General features: G+C 38.2%; 1 protein-coding gene across 4 annotated transcripts in view; it reads right to left on the bottom strand.

Annotated features, from left to right (window-relative positions):
• The window catches only part of RUFY1 (RUN and FYVE domain containing 1), a 25,540-nt gene extending 17,270 nt beyond the window's left edge, over positions 1 to 8,270 (bottom strand). The window contains exons 1-5 of one of the 4 annotated variants that reach the window (XM_015825892.1): positions 7,966 to 8,270; positions 2,490 to 2,663; positions 1,850 to 1,967; positions 1,262 to 1,363; positions 781 to 904 (exon numbers count right to left, since the gene is read on the bottom strand). In XM_015825892.1, the coding sequence (XP_015681378.1) occupies positions 781 to 904; positions 1,262 to 1,363; positions 1,850 to 1,967; positions 2,490 to 2,663; positions 7,966 to 8,254 (807 nt within the window). In that variant the 5' untranslated portion in view covers positions 8,255 to 8,270. The remainder of the gene's footprint in view (positions 1 to 780; positions 905 to 1,261; positions 1,364 to 1,849; positions 1,968 to 2,489; positions 2,664 to 7,965) is intronic. The other 3 variants (XM_015825899.1, XM_015825906.1, XM_015825913.1) reach the window with 3 other exon arrangements.
• Positions 8,271 to 21,452: the final 13,182 nt, after the last annotated feature.

The raw sequence follows: 21,452 nt of genomic DNA, 5'->3' as shown, positions 1-21,452 counted from the left end.
TGATTTTCCGCCGAGTCGTGGACTAGATCCTCCGGATATGGCCCAAGCTCCGTCAGGAACCTCTCAGGGTCCATCAGTCGCCTGGGACGGAACCCTCTAGGTGGTTCCGACACCCTGCGGCGAGGGGGAGCGGTCCGGAAGTCCATCCTAAGGAGAGAGTGATCTGACCATGACAAGGGCTCAATGACTATCTCCCCTACAATACAATTGTATTGTCTCTCTCTAATACAATTCACTATGATGTGCTTTTCATACCCTTTTCACATTCAAGGGGATTAAATGTAAGGGGATTCAGGCCATTAACATAGTCCATTAATTGTCATTGTCCCAAGATGAACTCAAATACTTGTTGTCTAGATAGAGACTTCTTTGACAGCACTAGTGTCCAGTGCAAACAACCATGCAAAGCAGAGAAGCCGATTTAACAACAATAGAGCACAGCAGCTAAGCAAAATTGCTCCAAAGGAGGAGGACATGACATGACCAATGACACTCACTACAACCAAGCAAGAAAAAGGATCAAATAAATTGCACAAATGAGCTCTGCAAGAGGAAAAAGATGAGCACAAGATACAAAATGTGGCCGCCCAATTTGCATAGATTCAAACTATTGCTAACTTGTAGTTTTATGTTGGGACAGAACTTCTGTAAATAAGCCACCTATAAATGCAATTATTACATTTTCAGAAACATCTAAAACAATATGAATTCAGCCTGATTACCCTGGGTTCAGGCCTAGTGTTGCCGCTTAGGACTTAGTTTAAAGGAGATAATTTTCACCTGGGAATCCAAGTCTTCTCCTTTTAAACAGAGATTTGCATCAATGACATTTAGCCCCACCAACAGGCCCACAATCAAAGCTCCTTCTTCTTCCATCATCAATGCATCAGGCTCATAATATTCACTAGGAAATGAAAATATAATGATTTAGAGAGGAATATTTTACATTATCACAGTGGAAGATTCACTTGAGGATCATTCAAAAGATTTTTTTTCTAAACTAAATATCTCTTATCCAATTAATATTGTGAATATAAACACTGAGCTAGATTTAGCACAAATGGAAGAAGGGTTTCTTCTTTTGCCAGGAGTTTCAGTTGCAATAACATTTTTCTGTCTGTAGAAGAGTGATAGGAAGAGGGAATAGCCTGTTCCCATTTTTTACTTGTAGGAGTGATCCAAATTGACTTCTAGACCTAATTTAACTGTTTCTCGTTCTGCACAGTAATAAATGTTCTTCTTGAAGAAAAATCCAAAGTACCTCAAGAGACACTTGTGATCCAAGAGTACTTTCAAGTAGTCTGCCAGTTTCTTTTGCATCACGGCAAGATAAAGCCAAGCTCTGCCTCTTCCGACTGGAGTCCTACAACCCCACAGGAAAATCATTGATTAAATATGTCAAATTGCTCAGCATACAAAAGGAACGAGAAACAAATATTGCCAGGTTAAACATGAATAGCATTTGCTAAAAATACCAACCATTTCCCACAGAAGATAATTTGTCAGAACTTGAAAAATATTTAAAGCCCGCCCATTTTTTTAACTTAATGTTTTCTCTTTAGGTTGAATGATTATGCAACTCTACTGTTAGTATTAATACTTTACACAGATGATTTTGAAGGACAGTAAATAAAAGGTAACGCAGGTTGGTAGTTTTACTCTAAGTAAAAATATTCTGAGTTACAATCCGTGTGGAAAAAAAAATCTGCTTTTAACTGGTGGTCAGCACAGATCATCTGATTAGTCTAGCAAATCACAATTAACAGTATTAAAAAGATAAAAAGCATGCATTCTTTTAAACAATTTTATTAATCCCAATTAAAGAACTATAATATCTGTTTCTCCTCACCTTAATTCTGGCAGATTTCTGACACTTGTTGCTAAATCTGATGCCTCTGGACAAAGTCTCTCCACTAATTCTAAAGGCCCAAAAAATGATTTGTTCTGCCCAATAAAGCTCTTCTTAGCTAAAGGTAGAATGGAAGGAAAAACATATTATTATTCTTCAGTTCATGTAATGCAGTTATCTACAGATGCAACCTAACTGGACTGTACTTTTAGACAAACACTAAACAACGTTGGATATATTCTGAGTGAATATATCACAGACTTTCCTATATATTAAAGGAACTTAATATACAAGTAACACTTAGGAATGTCTATTTTCATATTTTTTCAGATATGCCTTAATATAACTTTTGTTTCCCTAATGCACAGAAGTAGGCAAATATGTCAAAATATGCATTTAGTTTTAAATGTGTGATTCCCCCCCCCCCCCCAATTGCTTCTATGCATTTTCTCACGGTTCAGAAATTACACCATTCTAGGTAAGTTCTGCAAATATCTAGTGGCTATTTCTGTTTTATGGGGACAGCTAAATAAAAAAAAAGCATGGTATTCTTCAAATATTAACCAATAAAAATAAAGTGAACAAATAAAAATATGCTTTCAATCACACAAACATAAAACCAGATTTGAAGCAAACTCACCTTTAAGTCCATGCTTGAGACAATGTTCCAAAACAATAAAGAACTGCTGCAGAGGAGGGAAGTCAGAATCAAGAGTTCTCCCCAAACTCAAAGCTGACTGGATTAAGATTTTAATGCTCAATTTCATCATATTCACAAGATTGGAACGTTCTTCCATTGTGTGGGATCTGGCTGCTAAACACATATAGACAAACAGACATGCGTATAAGAAAGCAAAATCTTGTAATAGAGCATAGGCTTATTTTGAAAATGTGAATCCACACAAATAAGCATTTTCTTGTCTTGCTTAAAAAAACCCCTTGCACTTGGAATAGCATACATAGGTATTATTCATAAAAAAGCCCAACGTCTGCAAGTATGTTTAGTTCCTTATTTATACAGCAAAAATGCATAACAATAATGGAGTCTGAATCAGTATGGCAAAAACATGTGTGCATAACCAAATGTGCACAATAAGAACCATGTCACTATAAGTTTCGGTATCTGCAACAACCTTAAAAGTGCACAGGTGCTTTTATTCCATTCTCCCCAGAAGGATGCTTGCAGTGCAACATTTTAATCCCATTTCACGTTTCCTACAGGAATGACCATCACAGTTGCTTATAAACACAGATGGAAGAAATCTTGTAAGTGTGTTAATACAAAAAATAGTCGTGGCTATAGAAAATAGTCAAGACTACAGAAGAACCCCCATGTTTCATCCTTGGCCTGATTTAGAGGTTACAGTGAGAAAGCAAGCATTGCAATTTCCGCAGAAAATCGGGAGCAGAAGCAGTTCTCCATCGCAAAATCATGGGCCTCCTCGTGCATGGTCCCACACTTACAGACATACACGGGCTACTCAGTCCTGAAAAGCCTCCCCGACGGCGATTCCCCGTCTCCACCTCCCGGAGAGGATCACGTTATACTCCAGCCTTCCCACAGGCAAAACTGTCATTTGCTTTCTCCCCCCCTTCCTTTCCCCCATTGGTTTCTCACCTGCACCTGCGTTACCCGAGCAACGCTTCCCACCTCCTGCACGTTCAAAGAGAGGCCTCTCATTGGACAAAACACACCGAATCTCTTATACGCTTTCTGCGAGCCAATTACAACTTTGCATCAACCATTCCGAGGGCCCGGATTGGTCACTCTCTCTCAATTTGCCGCCTTAAGTTTTGACAGGGGAGAAAAATGTTCAAATTCTCACCCCAAACTCGCTTCTCATTGGACACAGAGGCAAATTGGCCCAGCAAACTCCGAGCCATTATAAACAAGAAAGCGGAGACGCCATTTTAGTTGCTCCTGCTTCTGGAGGTTGCAGTTTTCTAGGCTTTCTCCCCCCCCCCCCACCCCACGCGACCGTTGGCGGCAATGAGCGGCGGGCTTTACCTTCCATTCCCATTTCTGGAGAAACGTAACATTTTAAAATCCATTTTCTAAATGGAATTCAGTTCTGCTCCTTTCTGTCCCGCTTCCTGCTCAATACAAAGTAAAGCATCTCTGATGGACCTCTCGTCAGCCTCTACCTAAGACAGGCTGGGAGGAGAGTTCCCCCCCCCCCCTTCCCCTAGATTCATTCTCGTGGGGTTCTGCTCCAATTTTTGCTCTGTCTTTCAAGATTGCTTCCCTCCCCCCTTTTTTTTCTGAAAATGAGCCACCCCTCTAGCTAGGTTAGCATGCCTGTTGGGGAATTCTGGGAGTTGAAGTCCATATATTTTACAGTAGCCAATTTTGAAAAAGACTGGTTTAATACAACATAAGCATCCTGAGCAGCCTAAGCTAAAGCACCTCACAAGCACTGTTTCTTTCAGAAGCACGACTCCTGGGTGAATGTGATCACCTGGACTACAATAATAGGTGTAAGACGTGGTAGACAGAACCTAGTAACTATGTTTTGATTTTTGCCTGTATGCTGTGGCTGGGATATAGTTATTGATTTGTTCTTCCTGTCAGACTGTATAGCCACCTATGAATGAGAAGCAGCATTTCTGTCAGTTGTATGATGTATCACATGTATTGGTACCCATGTGGATTGTGCAGTGGACAAAATGAAAGGTGAGCAGAAATAAGATATTTGATTTTAGAAGTTTGCAAGCTTTTTTGAATTGTTAAAAGTCTATCTGCACATAGTCATTTATTACTTTAAAACTTTAAATAAAGTACATCAAACCACTAAAACAGATGTGATGGATGTGCAGGGAGAAGATTCATTTTTCAAAGAGGATATTTTAATACACTTCAAATTTAATCCTAAAAATATTTGTAGCATGATATTACACTAAATCTCCACTTTAATATAGTTTATTCTAGAAGATGGGTATGATTGCTGCTTTGGTTAGAAGCAATTTTCATTTGTGTTGGAGTTTGTTTATGCATCATTGTGCACAGCATATCAATCTTAATGTATTAAAACCTGCTAAGTATTTTGTTAAAAATGTGGCTGATTATAACTTAATGACTCAGTCTTTTAAACCATATTCCCCACCAAGAACCTATCAGAAATTTCTTTAAAAACGTGATCCCTGGGTAATTCCATATTAGAACAGTGAGAAAATACGAGCACCAGGGAATATGATAAAATAATTTGGTTTAATATTAAAATTACTAAAATTACTAATAAAATCAATTAAAACGCCTAGCTTCGTCAGCTATCTGCTGACGTCCTCAGGGTGAAAATAAATTCTTCCTGAAACTTTTAATAAAATTAATGTTATTTTTTTCCTAATTTTGAAAGCAATTGACTATTGAAACTGGGTTTTATTTTATTGAACAGTCAACTGTTGGAGAAACTTTTACTTGGATTCCAGCACTGGAGGGATTAGATTTAAGGAATGAATTAGTACAAACCATTTTTTCTTTTCTTTTCCTTTTCTTTTGCCTTTTAGTCAGTTTTGACTCCTAGCCACTACCTGGAGAAATCCCTGCAGTTTACTTGGCAAGATTTTTTTGGAAGTGGTTTTGCATTACATGCTTCCTAGGTTTGAGAAATAATGATTGGCCTGCGGACAGTCAGCTAGCTTTGTGCCTAAGGCAGGACTCAGTCTCCTGGTTTTTAGCTTGGTATCTTAACCAATATACCAAACTGGTTCTTCAAGACAAAACATTAGCTGACCAAATGTTAGTCTAATACTGTATGTTGTATGAACCCAGCTTAGGGAGGTGGGGAATCAGCTTATAATTCAATGTGTCATGCAAACCTTGAATATTAAATAAACTATGATTTAGCTACTACCATTGTTAATACCAATTTTTCCCCAAATCCATACATCGGTTAATGTATAAATACAATAATCTCTTATTCATTATTTCTTATTATTGGAAAGCATAATTATAAAATAAGAAGATGAAGTGGTAAAGGATTAAGTTATAAATAGGAATTAGCCATGTTTTAGGAGATTATTGAAAGAATATTTTTTCTGACTGTGAAGTATGAATAATGAAACATTTTAGTTGTATTATATTTTTATCTTAAAGTCAATTTTTTGAACTGAAATTAAAGTATTAAGATTCCCTTGGCAAAGTGGAATTTATTAATATATTTACATTTCTTCTCAAAATCTTGGTGTGCTTTTTTTCTTGTTATAAAACAAGTGCATTGCTTTTCATTGGGATGATAACTTTATAGTTTAATGTTCCAGGAATTAGGTTATGCTTCATACATATGCATTTAAAATCATTAATACCCATTAAGTCTTGGTAAGTACTAGTACTTCTGAAGAGCTGTATTGTATACTACTTTAATTCTCAGATTCTGATGAATATGTGTATATGAATTTACATTCCATTCAACTGATTTCTCTGCATCATTAACACGTTTTATTCCTGCCACATAATTTATACATGGAATTAATCCATTCTACTCATGCCTTTAGGACTAAAAACATATTTATAGAAGCTCACTAGAAAATCTGCACTGATAGGACAATACTAAAATTCTTGTAGATAATAGATTTATCAAATTTATTTTTGAAGTTGATTATTAACACATTTATTGTGAAGCAAATAATTTTTTTCTGCCAATCAAATATGTCAGATTCTTAGGACTGCCTGGACATGTCCCTGCAATTTTCTTGGCAAAGGTTTTCAGAAGTGCTTTGACATAATCTCTTAAGGCTGAGAGAAAGTGACTGGCTTCAACCAGATGGTTTCATGCCTTGGGCAGGACTAGAACTCATGGTCTCTTGGTTTGTATCCTGATGCCTTAACTACTACACCCAACTGTCTCTAAATAATGCTTACATGGGAGTCTTAATAAACACAATGATTCTTCCTCCATAAATGTAGAAATCTAAGACTAAGCACTTTGACCAGACTGGTATTTTTTTCCATGTGGAGAGACTAGGGCTGTGCAGCAATGTACCTTTGAAGGAGAATTTGATTTGAAAATGTGTGTGGGTGTTCATGTTGCACCTAACTACTTAAAGAAACGGGGGTCCCTGGGATTTATCCCATGAAAGATGTGTTTAAGGAGGCTGACATGCTCTAAATAATCTATTTGAATCTGAATCACTGCACAATCTAACGGTTATATCCTAAAGTGCAGGGCCTAAGCTAAACCATATCTTTGTCAGCACCATGTTTTGTCTCTCCCATTTATAATTCACAAGTTATTCCTTTTCAGTTTACTTAAGTTTGTAATATTAAAAATTTCTGCAATTAAATTTGTTTCTCTTTGGAAATGTACTGTGATATGTAAGCCTAGACACAATGTAATTTGCAACATACATTTCTCAGCATTATTTATAATCTGATAGACTTCAACATTTAACAGATAAATAGAAGTTGCCAATTTATACACAGCAATGTTTTCTTTCAGTATTTTAATTCAAGTAGAACTATACTTGTACTATAGAACTGTACTGTCATATAAAGAAAACAAACTGAGTCATAAATGTTATCCAGAACCAAGGGGCAAAAAAGATGAATCTAAACCAGAGAACCCCCACCTTTTTGTCAAGCATTCAAAGTTCAATTCACAATAAGATGTATTAGAAATATCTAGAAACGTCTTTTAGAATTTGCCCTTGAATCTATTTTTAACTGTGGGGCATAGACCTTCAATATGGTGGAGATCATTTCCAGGCACGTGCAGAAAAAGAAACAAAAGGAAGATGGGATACAAGGAAAAGCTCCAGATCAGTGTTTCTCAACCTTGCCAATTTTAAGGCATGTGGACTTCAACTCCCAGAATTCCACAGCCAGCAATGCTGGCTGTGGAATTCTGGGAGTTGAAGTCCACATGCCTTAAAATTGGCAAGGTCGAGAAACACTGCTCCAGATCCAAGGAAAAACGACTCCCAGAGCCAAGTCTGTTGAACCTGGGCATTTCTTCTAGAAACTACATTTTTCTAGGATACATTCTTAGTCGGACCCTGAAAGTCAACTCGCCCTGAAAGTTTTCCTTACCCAGCCCCTCCTCTACGGTGAGAAAAGCCACTTACTCGCTTTACACCCCACACCACCATTACCAAAAGACAAGCAATAAACATAGCCGTACTTTGTTTTGCTGGGCTGTCATTGCTGAGTGGTTTGGGAATGAGTCCTACCGAGGCTGCAGACTTCAGAGCGTTCCCGTAGCTCACGGATAAGTTTTCCGAGGCTTTCTTGGCCAGGGAGAAGATGGGAGCGGACCAGCTGGCATCTGCCGCCCCCCTCTCTTTGCCATCGCTTTTCAGCTCAGAGGCGCTGGGGATCTGGGCGCCATCGACGACTTCAAAATCTTCTCTCGATTCAGCCGCAAGTTCCTCGCCGCTCTGCCCGTCTTCGGCCATCTTTCCTTGGGTCATATGACACCCGTCACCATCAAGAGCCCCAGAACTTCTTCCGGCAGTTGTGCTGCGAGTTGGCGGCCGCGCCGTCGGAACTCGGTAAACAGAAGTAAAACCCCCAAGAAGTGTCTTGAATGGAAGTTTACGTAATTGACTCGCATTGCTATCTCCCCCGCCGTTGATCTACTCTGGGTGGCCTCTCCCCGGTTGCCGGACTCCTTTTCTCAAGTTTTTACTCGGAAGAAATCTCACTTGTGCTTAATGAGGTTTATTTCCCAATATTTTTTCCCGAGATACCATCTCAAGTTTCCATCGAAACTGGTGGGAGTTTGGTGTCTTCCCTATGCACGCGCTTTTCTTATTCCCGCCCTCGCCGCCTTTGACTGAAACCCAGCAGGTCGATGCAGAACGATGACTTACATCAACATAATTTCGCTGTAAAACAAACCATAACTCCATTTGAAAGCCCAAATGAAAGATGGGCCTGAGTACCGATGACCTGTGTTATGGGGGAGGAGAGAACCGTCCGAAATAATACATTTTGATTTACTGTTATTTATTTATATTTTTGTATGGTGATCCGTGTAATCCTTCTAAAAGCGCCTAAATCATGAGTCATCTGAATGAAAGATTAAGCGCGTGCCTTGTTCTAATTGCAGTAAAGTTCTCTTTCTTCTCCAAGATGTTTTCCAAACAAGAGTCCTGGGCGTGGGGCACTTCCTTTAAATCTTCCTTGCTGGTTTGTGTAACAGGTAATGCCATCGGTTTACAGAATGAAGTTTCACTGCCATCTAATGGAAAGATCTGGTAAAAGCTGAATCTGTTGATTCAAACGTCTTAAGAGAGCAGTATAATTTGTTATACTTCCAGGGCTGGAGAACTTTAGAAGGGAGCAGAAGCCCCTCTTTTGAAGACCTTTTATAGGGAAGAAGGAAGTTTCACACCCTTCTATTTTTGTGAGTTCTGTTAATAGTAAGTCAGGCTGTACTTTGAACAATTATCTAGAACATATGCTTCAGATCTCATTTAAGCATAAACCCAGAACTGCTCTACTTCTTAAAGTAGCCCGTCTCACTATTATTATTCAACATTCAGCCAGTTGTTTCGATTGGATTTGGCATTTTTGTCCACCTATCAAATGTTTCCCAAGGCCTGGATGAGGCAGATGTTGTTAAAATGTTGTTAAAGGTCTATTGCAGGATATAAGCTGTTCCAAGTAAAGCTGCCTTTTGCGGTTGACTGACTGTGATTTTGTCAGTGCTGATGGTGTTTGAGTGGCATGTACTTGTGATTGGTAAATTACTTTTCTTCTAGTAGTCTTCAGTTGCTGGCTCTGCTTGCTCAGCCAACAGTCCTGAATTCTGTAGTTCTTTTGTCACCAGATGTCCAATAACACCTAGTGTGGTCCTTGTTGACCTGGGTGACATTTGATTTAATACTGGTTTCTGTAAATTATATCTCACCATATTTTTTTTATGGGAGAGGCACTTTTTCTTTGATTCCTTTGATGAGGCCTGTCCAGTATGACAGAACCTATGGCACAGCTCTAATCCTCCCCAGAGCACACAAACTCCACAACTATGTCAAGGTAGTGTCTCATGGGTATTGTTATATACACAAAAATGTGAAATCATAGCTGCCAGTTCTTTAGCTGGTGTTGGCCTTCATATTCATCATTTTTTCCCTAGGATGTCAATAACGTATATGTGCAAATCCATGTAGCCTACCCTTTTGTAATTGATAAATGGAAACTTTGTCAATGTGCAAATTTTCTAAGTGCCATCCAAGATTTTGAACATTTCCAGGAGATGTCCAATTTTTATTTCTTCAAATTCTTTTACCCTTCCAGCATTTGTATAATGCTATTTTTGAGTTTCCCAAAGATCTTTCCAAAACTGAACGATTTCCTTTTTATTTACTTTTTCATTTTCAGAATTTCTTTTGCCATTTATAGAATGTTTTTTGGTTTGGTTTAAGCCGAATATTAGAGAGATACTGGGCTCACGTGAGCTCAGACATGTCTTCTGAATTATTTTTGAAGTATCTGTGACTGGTGGTTTCTGGCAATCAGTTTTCTTGCTTGTCAACATTCACGGTCAGATCTCTAACTTTAGCTTCATTTTGCAAGGAAGGTTTGTCTCAATATCAGGAATTCAATATTATTCTAATGAGTTAAAATTAGCCCAGAAACAGGTGCAATGAAATAGGAAATTATCTTTCAATTATATCAAATAAACAGAGAAGATACTAGTGGACATAGCTAACAATCAGTTGCTTTCTTAGAGCAGAAGGATAATACTGGATTTGACCAAATGGTTATCTAATCAAGCCCCACAGGACCCAACTGGATGCTAATAAAAAGACTACAGTAAGGAGTTTGATAGTGACATGTATTTATATGCATGCTCTTTTTGACGTACAGTAATAACTGTATCTCCTTTCAATTTATCTAATTTTCTTTTGAAGCATATCAAGTTGGTTACCATATCACCTATGAAAAAACTAATTCCATAACATAAGATACAGATATACTGTATGGGAGAAATGTTTCCTACTGTCATTTTTTACCTGATTTTTATTCTTCAGCATTCTCCAGCCAGTCCTATTTAGATGGATTAGGCTATAATCCCCAGAATTCCTTGTGTATATATGCTTAACTATGCATTTTGACTGGGAATTCTGGTAGAAGGAGTTGGATATATTTGAAAACAGGAGATTAGGCTGGGCAGTTCCAGTCCTTTCCCATGTTCTGTAATTGTATGAGGGATTGGGCAGAACATAGGAATTTCCATTAGATGTCACTGTAGTAGTTTCCTATTCAATTTAGAATCTCTTCTCACAGTATTTTACATAATACTGATTTTTTTTTAAGTCCTCAAACAATGTAACTAAATAACATCATTTTGAAAAAGTAATGCCTTCAATCAAATAAAAGATGTTTTTAAAGATAAACTTTATTATAGTATTAAAAGTATTAATACTATACTTTTAATAAATGTAATATACTTTTACATTTTCACAGCAGAAAACAATACTGTAAAAATAGGAGACTCCATCAATTCCTCCCTCTCTGCTGTATACAAATTACAACACTTTTTCATTACACTTCCAAATCATACTATCAGAGTAAAAAGAAAATATTAATAACTCTTAAAGAGATTAATAGAAGCACACATTTATGTTTAGGTATCCTTCCAACTTCCACATACTTGTTGCAAAATGAGCATGTTAAAAACATCTACTTATTTGGTGCTTTGCTGTGTAATGTGGTGATTATCTCAGAACATGCTACCATACAAAAACTTTCTTCTTTCAATAATTAATCTTCCTGAGTTTATGACACTTCTTTCAAGCAAGTTATTTGCAGGACTGCTTCCCCCTGAGGATATCAGCCTATCCTTCTAGGTTAGATAGAATGGATACACTCCAGGTCCCCTCCCTTAATAAATGTTGCCATCTGATGGGACCTCAGTGTCATGCCTTTTTGGCGGCCACCCCAATCCTCTCATTGAAAATCAGAGGGACCCCTACCCTTTTAGACTTCCAGAAGGTTATGAAGACCTGGCTTTTTCCTCAAACATTGGGCTAGGATGGGAGGGTGGGGGGTGGGTGAGCTGTGAATCCTGGCTCCATGGCTCTGGAAACAGTTTTTTCTTCCCCTTGTCTCTGAAAGTTTGATGGCCTCTAAAAGGGGCTTAAGGACCTTTTAATTTGATTAGAGGATTAGTGTAGGGCTTGGCTATTCCATCTTATTTCTCATTAATCTTGACATGACCTAGATTCATACCTGTTTTAATTTAATGATAGATATATACTTTCTCAGTTGTATTATAGGGCATTGTTGTAAACATATATGATTGTTGCATTTGGTTTGCTTTCAGGTTAGTATTTGTTTATTTGTTTGGCTGGTAAGTTATGATCTAATTTTACTGGATGAATTTTTTAATTATTCTGTTCTTCTGATTTGTGCCATCTCTTGGTAAAAGAATAACAAATAATAACAATTGTAATAAGCGCCTTCAGTGCGATCTGAAAACAATTTGAGCACCACTTGAACACCATTGGCATTGACAAAAGCACCACTGATCAATAGCAAAAGCTAGCTGTACTTGGAACAGCCTGCAAGGATGCTTTAGCAACCTCAAAGAACACATTTACCTATCTCAGGTCCTTGAAAAGGACTCAATAGGTGAATAAAAATGCCAAATCCAGTCTAAACATCTGGCTGGCTGTGCAACGAAACATAATAATAAGATGGGGCAAATGAATCCATAATAGTTGGATAGAATACAGAATCTTTAGGAATTAGTTGCGTAATCATCAAAGTTCTTCTTAATACCAGCCTGTGCAAAAATAGTCTTCAAAATGAACAAGATTATAGTATTAAATGGAAGAAACACACACACACACACACAAATATATACCCAGCAGAAAAAATAACAATATAGAAACCCATGCAGCATTGATCTATATCTTAAGGAGCACCAAACTGAACCCTATGTTAGTCAAGTTTTTTTCCTTTTGAGGTCAATATTACTAACTCCTAAAGAATAGAATATCTTGTCACTAATTTCAGTTGACTTAAATTTAGTCAAACCAATGTATGTGTGTATTTGTGTGTTTGCACATGTTTTCTGTCTGCCATTGATTCACAGCATTAATTTTAGGAATCACAATTTTGTCTGGCTTCTTAAAATCTACATTGAAACATTCTCTCATTTCCTTCAACTAAAGATAAACATTTGTTTCCAACTGGCTCTATATAATTTTCCAATAATTTGTTTGCAAATTTTCTCCATTCATCACATTTTACATGTGGGAGGAGGGCAAATAGAGGATACAGTGCTGAAGATTATAGATGGGTAATCTCAAAAATGGACTATATTCTACATCAGCAGTTATGATACCAATTCTTTTAGAACTGAATGTATTTAGATACATATGATGATGTACAATGTTCAGAGAATCCTCCTGTAGTATCAGCTGTTCTAATTCACAAATTTTGAGTTGACTAATGAACATAATGCAAATATTGCAGTATGATTATTTTTATGACCGTGTAATCTCTTTATTCGGGGTAGAGTTGGGGTGACTGAATGGAGCTGAGCATTGACTGGCCAGATGCTCTTCCTGACGCCAATGTGGATTTCTCAGCAAATATTTTCCCTTTGTGCCCTGAGAGAGAAACATCTGTCACTACCTAGGATTCAACTTTCAACCTCCCAAGTGGAAGGCAAGAGTCTTCACCTCTAGGCCACCACAGCGCTCAGTATGAAGATACCTACATCATTTATCACTAGGGGCCTTTCCCAACATAATCCAAACATGAATAGCCATCATGTTTTTCTTGCTGTTGCCTTCATTTCATACCCTGTCCAACCTGTGAATGAATAAAGCTTAAGTTGTCCTTAGCTATATCAGTATCAAGTTGTACATCTCTCTTTATCCTAATAATATCCAAGGGTAGCCTTGGATATAAACTGTCATATACTTTGCACTCATTTTGTCAAATTGTGAAATCAAGTGACCAGTAGTGGATGGGATCAGGGCAATGTTTATTGGGCTTTCAGTTTTTTATTGGGCTTTCAGTTTGTTATGGGCCAGTCCCTGGTCTGCCACTCTTGTCTCCTGAAATAGCCAGATGCAGTCACATTGTGCCAATGGTCTAAACACGATAATTTGCACTGGACTGCTCAGCTGGCAGGATCCATGTGCTTCAAATCTTCGACCTGTGCCAGTTAAGAGAGAGATGGGAACAGCCAGTGGTGGGATTCAGCCGGTTCACACCACTTCGGCAGAACCGGTAGCTAATTTTTTGTTGCCCAGGCCCAGAATGGACTTCCGGAAGGGGCACCCACACAGAGAACCGGTTGTTCACATGTTTGAATCCCACCACTGGGAACAGCCCTGCGCTTATTCCCCCTTGAGAGCATGGAAGAACCAGGAAGCTGACATTTGCTGCTTATATAGTATAAAGAAAGGAAAAAAGGGGAGAAAAATCTTATGTGAGAATGCTGCTTGTGACTCAGCTGCCCTTGTGATTCTGAATGGTTTTCTTCTTATTATTATTTTTTACTTTGTTTACAACAGAATGGAATACCTGCCGTATTCTTCTTGAAATCCAACTGGCAGATATTTTTTCACTGTGCAAAAGAAGGAGGGCAGCAAAGACAGAGGAATCAGTCAATGTCTTTGCATTTCATGAGCTATACATGTATAATTAGAACAGCGTTGGCTCTCCGAAGCAGTGAAAGAGAATAGTGACAATTGAGATAGGATAGTAACTGGGTTCTTGAACTGTACTTTTCTGTCATCTCAAGGACGGTAGCATTTTTACTCAGGAGAATGCCTGGATGAGGGGTTCTAAGTCTGGGCTGCAAAAATCCAGATCACCATGAGATGGCAGCAAAGTAGCACTTTTCTGAATCTCCTTGCAGCTCTGTTATGATCATTTGTGTTTTTGTAGCTCAGATCTGCTTGCCTTATCAATGATATATTTAATAATTCCTTTGAAATGTTGAAATGAAGTTGCATATGCTACTGGAAAAGTATTGAAGGTTGGAAGCAACAGACTCCTCCTGTTGATGGCATTCTAGTTCTGAATACATCTGCCAAAGCTCAGTGCTAGATCACATTAAACTGAGCCATAGCCATCGTTAATCTCTCCAGTTCTGGAAATGTCTCATAGCTATAATTGATTTCTACTGTGTTCAAAACATTGCTTCTTGCAGGGGGGGTTGTTTTGCAATTATATCAGATAAAAATATTGTCTTCCTATTGTTTTCTTCATCATGCAGCTTTTATACTGTGGAAGGAGATTACTGTGTCAACTTTTATATATAAAATGTAATACGGTTAAGTGATACAAGAATATATGAGAAGACTTAAACCAAACTCCTTAATGACAAATAGAAACCAAATAACGTCACATTGGATGTTGGAGCAGGAAATTTTGTTAGCTAGTTACCTAGCTTTCCAACACTTTTCCTCCTTCCAACTTTGCACATAACCCCATTAACTCATTAACCCCATTGCAATGTTTTACAAATTCTTCTACAAGGATAGGAAGAAAGACCACATTCTCTTATTAAATGTTTGATCATCAAGCTATTAAAGAAATTGTATAGCAATCTTAGTCTCGTTGGAGAAGTTTTTTTTAATTAGTTTCACAATGGCAGTGAGTCCTATCTTAGCTACAGTTTCACAGTGGGATGCCTAGGTAAAAAAAAATGTAGTAATTCATCCAAGGTACGGCATGTCCACAATGAGCTTGGACCAGGCTATATCTATTTCCCATGCTAAATTAAACTCTCCTTTAGAATCTGACTTTTTGAGTCTAATCTTATCCATTAGTTATACCTTTGTGTAATCTTCTGATAATATGATAGGAAATGCTTTTCGTGCTTTGATGTTGTGTTACAGCATCATCCTAGAAATGCTAGACTGAATTTATTAATTACCATTTATTGGCAATATTTTCATACTGCCCACATTATCAGTTGTAGCTGATTTTACTCCCAAGTATGTGGCCCTGAAAAGCAACCTTGCATAATAGTCTTATCTGGAATAACTTGGCTTACCTTTGGACATTCAGACATTTAGTAAGTACTCCAAAGATAAGCCAGAAATTGTGGCCAGAAAATCTTTGTTTTGGCTTCCTAGCAAGTAACAAAAAGTCTTATGTAGATAAAATGTTTTTAATAAATAAGAAGGGGATGTAAAAACAAGATTCAAACAAAAGCAGAATGCATTTTTTTTAAGATGATATGTTTTGAATTAATAGCTGTAACATTTAATAAGTTTTCCATAGTCTCCAAAAGGAAATTGGCATTCATTGATGCAAAGAAATGTGTTGTGAATTAAAGAAGAAAATTAAATAGTTCTGTTAAGACAAAAGATGGAGAAATACAGAAGGAATGTACACCACAGTCCTAAAATGTTTCCAATTCCTACAATGATGGTGGATAAATACACTGTATCTGAGTACGATTTTAGGAAAAGTATAACATTATGAAATATCCACTGATTTTAATAAGATATTTCCTGTCCAATTATATATCTTCATAGATATGTTTGGAGTTGTTGTTTGTTTAATGCAAGTGGATATAAATAGATAGGAATTTTGTTATGATGAGAATGTTAGCAATCCTGTTCATTTATTCTTTTTTCAGATCTCTCATTGTAAAATTTGGTTACTGGCTCTTTTTTCTTCTTCTTGTGGTGCTTTGTATATTTTCATTTTTATTAGCTGGTCTCAGGACAAGATTGAAACAATTTATATGGTAATTAGAACAATACTCAGTTTGGTGCGTTCAACATGTTTTAGATTATAGTTCTCATAATCTCTTACTAATAACCTGCTGACTGGAATACCGGGAAACTGGATGCTGGATTACATTGCTAGATTTGGGAGACATCAGTTTAGCTCCCCTTAGGCTTTGCAGTCCACTAAGACAGTTCCTGAAAAATAAGAGGGTTGGAAAGAAGAATGTCTCCCTGAACTCTTTGGAGAAAAGGATGCATATAAATATTATCAGTTATGGGGGGATTAGTGGCTTCCCTATTTCTGACTAGCTTGAGCCACTTCAGCTCCAGCTGTATCGAGAGAAGAGGCTCCTTGTGATCCTTCTCTTGTCTGATGGAGGAGTGAACAGTCCAGTGTAATTATGATAGATCACAAAGTCTCCTGGAGCCCACAGCTTTTCCCAGCATACCAGCTGAATAAGCAGAGAGATAAATAGAAAATTAGGCAATAAGCAAAGGCTGCTTCCAGATTAGGCCTTTTGTTTTTCTTTTCTACAGTAATACTCATGCATTTATTGACTGATTGTGTGCCATTACGTTGTTATCAACTCTTATTGACCAGATAGATAGATTTTCTCTAGGACGATCTGTTCCTATCCTGACTTTTCAGATCTTTTCAGACAACAGTGCACCTGTTGTCTCAGATGGCCAACTGACTCATGCAATACAGGTAGTCCTCGACTTACAACAGTTCATTTAGTGACCTTTTAAAGTTACAATGGCTCTGAAAAAAGTGACTCCTGGCCATTTTTCACATTTGTAACCGTTGCGGCATTCCCATGGTCACGTGATTTATATTTGGATGCTTGACAACTGACTCACATTTATGACGGTTGCAGTGTCCCGGGGTCATGTGATCCCTTTTTGCAAACTTCTGATAAGCAAAGTCAATAGGGAAACCAGATTCACTTAACAACGGTGTTACTAATTTAACAACTGCAGTTATTCAGTTAACAAGTGAGGCAAGAAAAGTCATAAAATGGGGCAAAACTCACTTAACAAATTTCTCACTTAGCAGCATACATTTGGGGGTCAGTTGTGGCTTTAAGTTGAGGACTACTTGTACTCTCTTAGATGTTATCTATACTATATGTTTATAAGGGCTATCATAGAGATGAAAAATATCCTGATCATCTCTAGGTTGCAACATTGCCATTTGTTTCTATCCAGACCTTTTGCAACCTAGAACTGGCAGCCCTAATATTTCTAAGTACAGTTCATCCTTGTTTAGCAATCACAACTGGGGCTGGCAACTAAGTGACTAAGTGAAACCAGGGCCTTTTTTCTCATAGAATGCCCAGAACGGAGTTCCGGCACCTTTTTTTTTTTTTAGAAAAAAAAGCACTGTGTGAAACTATGATGGTGTTTATGATCTTACTTCAACTTTCTTTTGCTTCACATACCTGCAAAGGTTGTGAATGCAACGACTGATCTCAAATCAGCATTGTAACTGCAAATAGCTGCTAAATGAAGCACTTGCTACATAAGTTCCATCTGTAATATCTTTGGCCCAGGAGTCTGCCAGGTGAATTATATTCTCCTGCAACATTACAGATTAAATATGCACACACAGATTTACAATGAAAAAAACCCCCCACACTAAATGTATAAAGTAAGAAAGACCTTTTTCCCCCAGGTCAGACAAGTATTTTTCAAAGTTTATGAAATTCAAACTGAAAGTTCAGCATTATAAATGATGGATATTTCAATAATTAGGCAACTAAAGTTGAGTTATGTGTAGATTTTCAAGGAAATACCCATTATGGGGAGTAAGAACATTATAAATATCATTAATGAGTACATATTCAGGAGAGCCAAGTTTTAACTGCATACACTGACATTTGCATCTCTAGGCTCTGTATTTTTGTTCACAAGCCATTTTCTCAGGCTGTTCAAGGGAACTAGTCCCTGATTACTATGCATGGAATTGTAATTCTGTTGTAAACCCTTTCGTGTGTGGATGAAGAGGGCATCACACAATTCTTGCAGATCAAAGCTCTGTTGTTGGATATCCCCACCTCAGCAAGGTTAATTCCATGAAGAAACTTTTGTTTATGAATTTGACATCCAGATTATGAAGGGCTATGGACTGCCCCTGTCAAGACGCTGCTCACAGATGCTCAGAATAAAAAGTTTCCAAATGGAGATTAGTTGTTAACGATCTTCTTCCTTGTTTCCATAACCGATTATCAGTGGTTTCTTGAAGATATATATTTTGACACCTATTTCCCAGGAATATGGATCTGTGCAACAAGAGGCAAAAAACATGCAGATTGTAGGCTGTAAAAACTCTACATGAGTTGATTAGAGGAAATGGAGTTCTACATCATGTGTCCTTTGCAATGTAGAAGGAAATCAGACACTAAAGCTGCAGCTCAGGAGACTTTCCCAGGCAAAGGGAAAGCCCATCTCAGACATGGGCAGGCAGACATGTCCACTCCTGAAATCTGCCCTTTAAAAATGCTACTAATAATTAGATAGATTGCCAGGTCTTTGATAACTCTTACTATAGCAGTTAAAATTGCAGCATTAAAGAAAGGCGGAATGTTTTATGAAGTGGTTATGTTTCCTCATGGGGCGTTTGGATAGACACACAAAGCTCAAAAAAGAGGGCCTGTATTTAAATATCATCATCATCATCATCATCATCATCATCATCATCATCATCAACATCGTCATTATTTGATATAGTCACTCGGTGATTTTCTTATATAAACAGTTAAAAACATACAAGGGCAGGTCAGTCTAAAATAATCATAATTGTAACAAACCATGCCACAGGCCCCACAAATCCATTAATCCCAGGCCTGAGGTCAAAGCCAGATCTTAAGGGCATTTCAGAATCTCAGGAGAAAGGCTGCTGTCCCAGAGGAGAGAAGTCACATCCTATAAGATGACAGTGCTTAACCTGGAGCACACCCACTTTGCTCAAATGTATTGTGTAGGCAGAAACAATTAGAGATAGGCTGTGCCTCAGATATCCAGGCCCTATGCCAGTGATGGCAAACCTATGACATTCATGTCACAGGTGACATGCCATGTCATTTTTGGTGACAAGCCAGCCCTCCAGACCTTTGGGATTTTGTGTAGGAGTGCCTTGCTTTCACACAGCTACTGAGGCATCTGAAAATTGCATGAATGGTCTCAAGTGATTTTCTGAGGCTCCAGAGGTCATGTGAGAGCAGGGCCCTCTCGCGTAACTTCAAGAGGGTGCAGAGAGGAATTACTGGAAAAGAGGAGAGAAGAGTCTGGAGAGGAGACTTTTTCTGAGGGGGGGTTGNATTGCAGTATGATTATTTTTATGACCGTGTAATCTCTTTATTCGGGGTAGAGTTGGGGTGACTGAATGGAGCTGAGCATTGACTGGCCAGATGCTCTTCCTGACGCCAATGTGGATTTCTCAGCAAATATTTTCCCTTTGTGCCCTGAGAGAGAAACATCTGTCACTACCTAGGATTCAACTTTCAACCTCCCAAGTGGGAGGCAAGAGTCTTCACCTCTAGGCCACCACAGCGCTCAGTATGATGATACCTACATCATTTATCACTAGGGGCCTTTCCCAACATAATCCAAACATGACCAGCCATCATGTTTTTCTTGCTGTTGCCTTCATCTCATGCCCTGTCCAACCTGTGAATGAATAAAGCTTAAGTTGTCCTTAGCTATGTCAGTATCAAGTTGTACATCTCTCTTTATTCTAATACTATCCAAGGGTAGCCTTGGATATAAACCGTCATATACTTTGCACCCATTTTGTCAAAGTGTGAAATCAAGTGACCAGTAGTGGATGGGATCAGGGCAATGTTTATTGGGCTTTCAGTTTTTAATTGGGCTTTCAGTTTGTTATGGGCCAGTCCCTGGTCTGCCACTCTTGTCTCCTGAAATAGCCAGATGCAGTCACATTGTGCCAATGGTCTAAACACGATAATTTGCATTGGACTGCTCAGCTGGCAGGATCCATGTGCTTCAATTCTTCGGCCTGTGCCAGTTAAGAGAGAGATGGGAACAGTCAGTGGTGGGATTCAGCCGGTTCGCACCACTTCGGCAGAACCGGTAACTAATTTTTTGTTGCCCAGGCCCAGAATGGACTTCCGGAAGGGGCATCCACACAGAGAACCAGTTGTTCACATATTTGAATCCCACCACTGGGAACAGCCCTGCACTTTGTCCCCCTCGAGAGCATGGAAGAACCAGGAAGCTGACATTTGCTGCTTATATAGTATAAAGAAAGGAAAAAAATCTTATGTGAGAATGCTGCTTGTGACTCAGCTGCCCTTGTGATTCTGAATGGTTTTCTTCTTATTATTATTTTTTACTTTGTTTACAACAGAATGGAATACCTGCCATATTCTTCTTGAAATCCAACTAGCAGATATTTTTTCACTGTGCAAAAGAAGGAGGGCAGCAAAGACAGAGGAATCAGCCAATGTCTTTGCATTTCATGAGCTATACATGTATAATTAGAACAGCGTTGGCTCTCCGAAGCAGTGAAAGAGAATAGTGACAATTGAGATAGGATAGTAACTGGGTTCTTGAACTGTACTTTTCTGTCATCTCAAGGACGGTAGCATTTTTACTCAGGAGAATGCCTGGATGAGAGCTACTAAGTCTGGGCTGCAAAAATCCAGATCACCAGGAGATGGCAGCAAAGTAGCACTTTTCTGAATCTCCTTGCAGCTCTGTTATGATCATTTGTGTTTTTGTAGCTCAAATCTGCTTGCCTTATCAATGATATATTTAATAATTCCTTTGAAATGTTGAAATGAAGTTGCATATGCTACTGGAAAAGTATTGAAGGTTGGAAGCAACAGACTCCTCCTGCTGATGGCATTCTAGTTCTGAATACATCTGCCAAAGCTCAGTGCTAGATCATATTAAACTGAGCCATAGCCATCGTTAATCTCTCCAGTTC

This window comes from Protobothrops mucrosquamatus, unplaced genomic scaffold (assembly GCF_001527695.2).
Source record: "Protobothrops mucrosquamatus isolate PMUCROS unplaced genomic scaffold, P.Mucros_1.0 scaffold_203, whole genome shotgun sequence".
Taxonomy (NCBI): Eukaryota; Metazoa; Chordata; class Lepidosauria; order Squamata; family Viperidae; genus Protobothrops; species Protobothrops mucrosquamatus.
The sequence above is the reverse complement of the archived record's forward strand: the minus strand, read 5'-3'. Positions and strand labels throughout refer to the sequence as shown.